We start from the raw sequence: 8779 nt of genomic DNA on the forward strand, positions 1-8779 counted from the left end.
CGCATACCATTTGGCTTGAGTTCAGCCCCAGCGGAGTTTCAAAGGAGTATGGAGGACTGCCTAAAGGGTCTTAGGGACATCAACTGTCAGCCCTATTTAGATGACAACTTGATACACTCCCCATCATTTGAAACCCATGTGCAGCACATCCGAGAAGTGCTACAGAGATACCAAAAACATGGTGTCAAGCTCACCCCACACAAATGTGATGTCTTTAAGCGTCAAGTTAGATTCCTGGGATGCATGGTGTCAGAACAGGGTTATACTATGGATCCAACTGAAATAGCCCCAGTCCAGGCACTGAATGAGAACCCACCAACCACTGTAGGGGAGCTGAGCCGAGTCCTAGGTTTTCTCTCATATTACAGATCATACATCCCTGACTTTTCAAAGATAGCCAAGCCACTGTACCAACTCTTGACTCTACCCACAGACAAAACAGCACCACCTGTGACTAAAACAAGAGGAAAACGGGTGAATACAAAACAAAAGGGGGGACCACCACCAAACACGCCCATTATGTGGACAGAGAGCCATCAAAAAGCTTTAAATAAGCTTGCAGACAGTTTGACAGAGCCACCTATTCTAGGGTACCCTGATTTTACACAACCCTTTATACTCCACTGTGATGCTTCACAAGAAGGCCTAGGGGCAGTAGTGTACCAGCACCAGGCAGGCAAAATGAGGGTGATTGCATATGGATCACGCACACTGACACCTTCAGAAAAAACTACCACATGCATTCTGGAAAACTGGAATTCCTAGGCATGAAATGGGCAATATGTGAGCGCTTCCGAGACTATCTTTATTATGCCCCACATTTTGTTGTGTACACAGACAACAACCCCTTGACTTACGTCCTCACAACAGCAAAATTAAATGCCACTGGACATTGCTGCGTTGGTGAACTGGCTAACTTTAACTTCACAATCAGATAGAGGCCAGGCAAGAAGAATGCTGATGCTGATGGCCTGTCCAGGTTACCGCTTGACATCAGCCAATACATGACACAGTGCACAGTTGAGGTGAAACAAGATGTGATAAAGGCCACTGCAGACAGTGTTTTGTTACAGAAAGGTCCTGAGAGCTACATTCTCAGTCAGAATGGCATTCATTTAGTGCAGGACAATATGTCATCCCCAGCTGGTAAGACTCTGTCTCCAGAGGAAATCAGGGCGAGTCAAGAATGTGATGCTGTGATTGGGCCTGCACTACATTACAAAGTTAGTGAGTATCTGCCCAAAGGCCAAGCATTTAAAAAGAGCCACCCAATGTGAAAATTCTGCTGAGACAGTGGAACAGACTTTACGTGAACGATGATGGGGTCCTCTATAGGCGAGTGAACGGCAAAGACCAGCTCCTCCTTCCTAAAGAACGCCATGATATGGTATTTAGGGAACTTCATAAAGAAATGGGACACTTGGGCACAGAAAGAACACTGGGATTAATAAGGGACAGATTTTATTGGCCCAGAATGCAACATGACATTGAACACTTTGTGATGCATGCCTGTGAATGCCTTAAGAGAAAACGTCCCAACAGAGCCCATAAAGCCCCACTGACCTCTATCACTACCACTTACCCTTTTGAGTTGGTATCCATAGACTTTCTTCACCTAGAGACATGCAAACATGGACACGAATACATCCTGGTAGTGATGGATCATTTTACCCGCTTTGCAAAAGCATATGCCACAACAAACAAGTCAGCAAAAATGGTGGTGGATAAAGTGTTTGGTGACTTTGCCCTGAACTTTGGCTTCCCACAGAGAATCCATCATGACATGGGACGTGAATTTGAAAACCAGTTGTTTTCCCAGCTCCAGAAGGTCTGCGGGCTACGTGGCTCCCACACGACACCATACCACCCACAGGGGAACGGACAAGTGGAGCGCTTTAACAGAACCCTCCTCTCCATGCTCAGGACTCTCACCAACAATGAAAAGGCAGACTGGAAACAATCACTTGCAAAGGTAGTGCATGCCTACAATTGCACTCGGAGCGAAGCCACGGGGTTCTCACCATATTATTTGTTGTTTGGCCGCACCCCCAGACTCCCAATCGACATAATGTTTAACTTACCGAGTGAGAACCACCATGTAAGTTATGAAGAGTATGTTGTATCCAATCTGTCTAGCCAGCAAAAAAAATGGAGTAGATCCGTGTACAAAATGATCACCTTTACTCAGCAGAAAACCAACGGTCACATCGGTACATCTCCATCACTCAACAACAACAAACACAGTGCATTCTGGGACATGAAATGCATCTTGGGAAATGTAGTTATAACTTCCGCTCAAACTAAGTTCAAACTGCAGCGTTAAATTAGGAACATACATTAACAAATCCTTTAACTAGTAACTGTTCACTCATGTAAATAAATCAAATATAACATGAAATCCTCAGTTGACTATAGTCGGTATTATATGGGAATATTGCCTTACTGTCCTTCAAAGGCCAACCAAACAAAGTTGCAACATCCTCCCCCCCCCGATGAACAATAGTTCATCACTCAGTCTCTAAAGGATATAGCAGTTGAACAGGTCTTCTCAGGAAGGTTCCCGATGATGTGCGGACCACACAGGACCTCACCTTCCCGTCACGCCCTGGAAACAGTTCATGAACCCTTCCTAGCTTCCAGGTCTGTCGTGGCATATTCTCATCTCCCATGAGGACAACGTCACCCACCTTAAGCAAAGTAGGCTGTAAGGTTTTACTGTGATGGGCTGACTTCAGGTCCAATAAATAGTCCTTACGCCAGCTACTCCAGAAACTTGTCATCAGTCGTTGCTGATAGCGCCATCTCCTGGTCATCTCCTGTCTATTCAGTGCTGTTCCGCTGACAGCAGAAAGCTGTTTTGATGGCAGAGAAGTGAGCCTTTTCCCTACAAGGAAGTGAGCGGGTGTCAATGGCTGCGGCTCATCCAGATTATTGCTGACAAAGGTAAGTGGTCTGGAATTTAAAGTGGCTTCCACCTCTGTCAGAATGGTGGTCATTTCTTCAAAGCTTAGGGATGCTCGCCCCAACACCTTTCTCAGGCAGGTTTTAACAGACCGGACAAGCCTTTCCCAGAAACCACCCCACCAAGCGGCTCGTTCTGCAATAAATTTCCAGCTTATGCCCCTCCCTGAGAAGTATTCTAGAAGCTGAGGGTTTTTTAGGTTTTTCCACAGATCCTTTAATTCTTGGTCGACTCGCTTAAAGGTCCTTGCGTTATCTGAGTAAATAACTTTGCACAGTCCTCTTCTAGCTACGAATCTTTTCAGAGCCAACAGGAAATGCTCTGTAGATTGACTGGATACAAGCTCCAGATGGACAGCTCTGGTCACAGCGCAGGTGAACAATGCAATATACGCTTTACTGAGTGCACCACTGACCTTGACATATAGTGGCCCAGCGAAATCCACACCTGTGACTTCAAATGGGGGAGATTCTGTGATTCTATCACGAGGCAATGGAGCAGTAACCTGCTGCACAGGTTTCGCCTTGAATCTTCTGCACACGGTGCATCTAGATAGAACACTCTTCACAAGCTGTCTCCCCTTTATTATCCAGTATCTTTCTCTCAGTTGCACTAGTGTGTCTCGCACACCTGCATGCATCAGGGTCTCATGGTTCTGTTGAACTAACAACTCACAATATTTGTTCTTTGCAGGCAAAATCCATGGGTGTTGTTGCCGGAAGCTTAAGTCTGACTGTTGTAGCCTGCCTTCAACACACATCAATCCATCTTCATCAAAAAAGGGCCTTAATTCTCTGATCTTTGAATCCTTGTTTGTTGACTTCCCATCCTTCATGAGATTCAGCTCTTGACTGAAGTCTTGGTGTTGTGTCAACTTGATCCAGTATTTTTCTGCTTGAAATAACTCCTCAGCGGTCAGCTCTCCCTTTCTCTTGGTTGCTAAACATGTGTTGTCTGTAAATCTCTTTAACCAGGCTGTTACTCTAAGTACAGTCTTCAGTTTACTGTATCTTTGAAGATCTAACACCGCCTCTACTGCCTTGTTGTTTTCAGTGCTGAGATGTACTGTGACTTGTTCGCTTACTTCCAATTCTTCCTCAGCGGAGTTATCGTTTACTGATTGATCGGCGCAGTCTGCCTCAGATTCAGAGGAGGTCAGAAAGGCAGGGCCCCTCCACCATAGCTGACTCTGACTCAGGCTCGTCACTGACAGGCCACGTGTGGGTAAATCGGCTGGATTTTCTTTACCTTTACAATGAGACCACGCAGCTGGATCAGTGAGGGACTGGATTTCTACCACCCTGTTGGCAACAAACTGTTTCCACTTGTGTGCTGAGCTGCGAATCCAGTGTAGCACAATCATGGAGTCTGTCCACAGGTGAAGCTGACAGAGTTCCATCTTCAGCAGATTTATCAAGTTTCTTCCGAGCCTTGCTCCTATCAGTGCTCCCATTAGCTCGAGATGTGGCAAGGACAGTTTCTTTAGTGGTGCTACTCTGCATTTTGATGCAACCAGACTAGCCATCTTTCTGTCCTCTCCCTCCCACTGTAGGTAGGCCACAGCACTGTATGCTCTTTCACTGGCATCACAAAACACATGAAGTGTTAATGTTTTGTCACTCTGCTCATTCCTTTCTCCATACCAGCGTGGTATAGCGATCTGGTGTATCAGGGGGAGTTCAGAGCGCCAGTTGCGCCATTGTCCATTCAGATCAGGTGGCAGCTTCTCGTCCCAGCTCAGCCCTCTCTCCCACATTTCTTGTAGCAGGCATTTAACCCTAATGGTAAATGGTGTTAGGAAACCCAGAGGGTCAAAGATACTAGCAGCGTGTTGCAAAACATTTCTCTTTGTGCCGCTTATTGTCAGCTTCTCCAACAGAGGTCTTAGGTCAAAGACAAAGTCATCTGTCTGTGTTCTCCACACTAAGCCCAATACCTTCAGCACTGTTCCGTGGGCATCTGGCTCTTCAATGGGCCCTATGACTGTCTTCCTCCAACTCTCCTTAAGTGCTGGAGAGTTTGTCATCCACTTGCACAGGTCCATTCCAGCAGCAGCCATGATTTTCTTGGCTTCAGTTGTCACAGACAAAGCCTCTTCTATGTCACGGACGCTGGCCACAAAGTCATCCACATACAGTGACTCTGTGATTAGCTGTACAGGGTGAGGGTGTTCTTTGTATTGCTGAAGGTGCCTTCTCACCACAGCTGCCAACAGGAATGGGCTTGAGGACACCCCAAACACCACTCTGGTCATTCTCAACACGCGCAGCCTTTCGTCAGCCTCTTCTCTTGGTGAAGCAGTGAGCCACAGAAATCTCACTGCGTCTCTGTCTTTCTGAGCAAGAGAAATTTGCAAGAATGCCTTCTTGATGTCCGCCATGAATGCAATTTTATGCAGTCTGAATCTGACCAATATGCCAAGCAGGTCTGGGTTCAGGTTTGGACCTGTTAGCAGGCAATTGTTCAGGGACGGACAGCCGTCTTCATGTGATGAGGCATCAAACACCACTCTCAGCTTAGTTGTCATCTTGTCTTCGCGGAGCACTGCATGATGAGGCAAGTAATATTTAACTGTGGGTGATAAACACTCATCATCAGTAACTTCTTCAACTATGCCCTGTTGCAGGTAATCCTCTATCACCTCGCTGTATCTCTTGTAGAAGATTACATCTGCCCGCAACTTGCGTTTCAGCCCTTCAAATCTTTTCTTGGCAATTTGGTAGTTGTCTGGAAGTTCTGGGTTCTCGTGCCGCCATGGCAGTTCCACTTCATATCACCCATCCTTGAATTGAGTTGTTTTTCCAAACATCTGGAGTGCATTGTCTTCATCTGGATCACTTGGTTCATGTTTTATTATTCCAAGAGAATCTACCTCCCAAAGGGCCTTAAGCTGGCTCGAAATCAGTGCCTCTTCCTCAATGCGTACATGCATACATGCTGCTTCAGTGACACTTGACATTGTCACTGGACCCTGCACAGACCATCCAAACACGCTCTCAAGGGCAACAAGTTTGTCTGTGAGCCTCTCTACACGGCCTGATACCGTGCTCCAGTAAAAGTCTGCTCCGATTAGCACTGACAATTCGGAGTCATTAGCACCATCTGCTGGCGCATCTGCAAACTGCAGACCTCTTCTTTCCAGTTCTTGCTGAATCGGCTCACCTGGAACCTTCATAACTGCAGTACAGATTTGTGGAGTTTCTATCGCTTCAATTTCTATTTTCTGTCCACTGTCCTGCATATTTTCCAGAACCAGCTTCACAGTGTTGCGTTTAGCTGCTACAGGAGTAGGAGAGCCAAATGTATGAAGAGAGAACATTTCTTGCCTTATTACTGCTAGCTTCAGTGTCCTTGACACCGTTTCACCCACAAAGCTCCTCTGACTTCCACCATCTAGTAGGCAGCGCACTACTGTCCGTCCTCCCGGTCCCTCTGCATATGCTTTGACAGTCTGTAACAACACTGTGCTCTGACCCCTTGGTCTCACCTTTGGGGAATGAGTAGCGAAGGAGGAGACAACATTCTCCACTTGATCGCGGGTGACAGGTGCAGGCTCTCCATTTTTTTCACATACAGCACTGTGATGTCTTTTTCCACATTGTTCACAGAACATGTCCTTCATCCTGCAGTTTTTTGCTATGTGCTTCGGTCTCAGGCATACATAGCATCTCCCTGTCCTTTTAAGGATATCACGCCGCTCTGTTATATTGTGCGCGGGGCAATGTTCAGGTTTGTGCTCTGCACTGTCACAAAATACACAGCTCGGTGTTCTTTGGCTAGCAGTGTGCAAAGCAGCTGCTGATGACAGTCTCTGTTTTTTCTCCTTCAGCTCATAATTTGTGTCAGGCCTTTTGAATGGCCTTAGGAGGCTCTGGTTATCCCTTTCTTTATTCCCTCTGGTCAGTTGCATGGTTCTTTCTCTGCTGATGATCTCGTTCTGAAGGAATTCCATTACCTCTGAGACCTTCCATTCATCGCTCATACCTCGTTGCCTGCTGTACTGAAGTGTGATCTCCTCTGGTATCAACTGCAGCAGGATGGGGCAAAGCAAACTGCCATAAGTCTCTGACACAACTCCCAGTGACTCCAGACTTCGTATTTGGATCTCACATTCATCATAGAGCTGTCTTAATGCAACCACATCTGACGCCTTCTTCACTGGGGCAAGATTCAGGAGTTTGGTCATGTGTGCATTCACTACAATGTCCTTTCTTCCATATCTGTCACGCAGGATTTGCAGTGCATGATCATAGTTGCTGTCTGTTAACATCAGCCCTGCTACTGTCTTAGCTGCGACATCTGTGAGGTATGATTTCAAGTAGCTAAACTTTTCAGTTTTGCTTAAAGCGTCATTATTATGAATAGCTGTCTCAAACTGGTTCCAAAAGTCTCTCCATAAACTCACATCCCCATTAAACCTCGGTATTGTCAGTTTGGGTAATTTAACTGAGTTCTGTGTGAGTGGGGGTCGCTGCAGCGCGCCCCTCCTTGGGCTACTTACGCCCTCACCAGCTTGCGCCGCTCGCTGTGCACGTGTCCTCAGCGTGATGACTCTTTCCTTATAATCCTCGGTGCTCGCGATTTCTGCTTCCAAATCGTCCGTCGCTATCGCGTCCTCAATTCCTTGGTCTAACTCCCGTAATGTTTCCTCTTTAGTGGACAGGTTCGCCAGTAACTCACGTAAGCGTCCAACATCAGCGGGGTCCCGATTTAGCTCCGTGTCCATAGTTTGCAGTAGCCTCGTTGTGGCTCCACGGATCGCTCGGCGTTTCCTTATCAATCGATCCAGTTCCATTTTCCTTATCCTTGCTGACTAGATATCCCGGGTTTCGGCACCAAAAAATGTTGTATCCAATCTGTCTAGCCAGCAAAAAAAATGGAGTAGATCCGTGTACAAAATGATCACCTTTACTCAGCAGAAAACCAACGGTCACATCGGTACATCTCCATCACTCAACAACAACAAACACAGTGCATTCTGGGACATGAAATGCATCTTGGGAAATGTAGTTATAACTTCCGCTCAAACTAAGTTCAAACTGCAGCGTTAAATTAGGAACATACATTAACAAATCCTTTAACTAGTAACTGTTCACTCATGTAAATAAATCAAATATAACATGAAATCCTCAGTTGACTATAGTCGGTATTATATGGGAATATTGCCTTACTGTCCTTCAAAGGCCAACCAAACAAAGTTGCAACATGTGCAAAAATGGCAGTCTCAAATGAAAGAAGCCTATGCCATAGCAGCAGCAGCGGCACAGAAGGAGTCGTCAAGGGGCAAGTACTACTATGACCGAAAGGTACACGGGGTCCAGCTGTATCCAGGCAACAGAGTGTTGCTACGCAATTTCAAGGAGAGAGGAGGACCTGGAAAACTCCGTTCATACTGGGAGGATGCGGTGTATGTAGTTGTCAGCCAGAAGAGTCCAGACAACCCAGTTTATGAAATTAAGCCAGAACAGGGAGGGAAGAGCCGCACAGTCCACAGGAACCTGCTTCTTCCCTGTGATAGCATGCCTCTAGAAAGAATAAATAAACCATCAAACAAGCAGAAGAGAAAGACAGCAACAAGGTACAAGAAGAAACAACAGTCATTACAAGAGGATACAGAAACAGACAGTGAGGAAGAAGGTGCCCTATTGTGGGAGTCTCCGTTTCTCCATATCTGTGAGGATAGCAGACCTCATCACACTCCAGAGATTGAGACCCATGAGCCACAGCTGGAGGAATCTCAAGCAGTAGTCAATCAACCTGTAGAGCAGAATATGGTGGAATATGGACAGCACGAACAAGACCAGGAGCAGTGCGGTG

General features: G+C 46.3%; 1 protein-coding gene across 1 annotated transcript; it reads right to left on the bottom strand.

Moving 5' to 3' along the window:
- Positions 1–980: 980 nt before the first annotated feature.
- LOC115786545 (uncharacterized) lies at positions 981–7757 on the bottom strand. The gene is made up of 7 exons (XM_030738735.1): positions 7472–7757; positions 6947–7120; positions 6125–6241; positions 4047–5728; positions 1564–1615; positions 1310–1419; positions 981–986 (listed from the first exon to the last, which is right to left on the bottom strand). Exons 1-7 carry the CDS (start codon positions 7755–7757, stop codon positions 981–983), a joined length of 2427 nt encoding a protein of 808 aa, XP_030594595.1.
- Positions 7758–8779: the final 1022 nt, after the last annotated feature.

The sequence above is a fragment of the Archocentrus centrarchus genome, chromosome 10 (genome assembly GCF_007364275.1).
Source record: "Archocentrus centrarchus isolate MPI-CPG fArcCen1 chromosome 10, fArcCen1, whole genome shotgun sequence".
Lineage (NCBI taxonomy): Eukaryota > Metazoa > Chordata > Actinopteri > Cichliformes > Cichlidae > Archocentrus > Archocentrus centrarchus.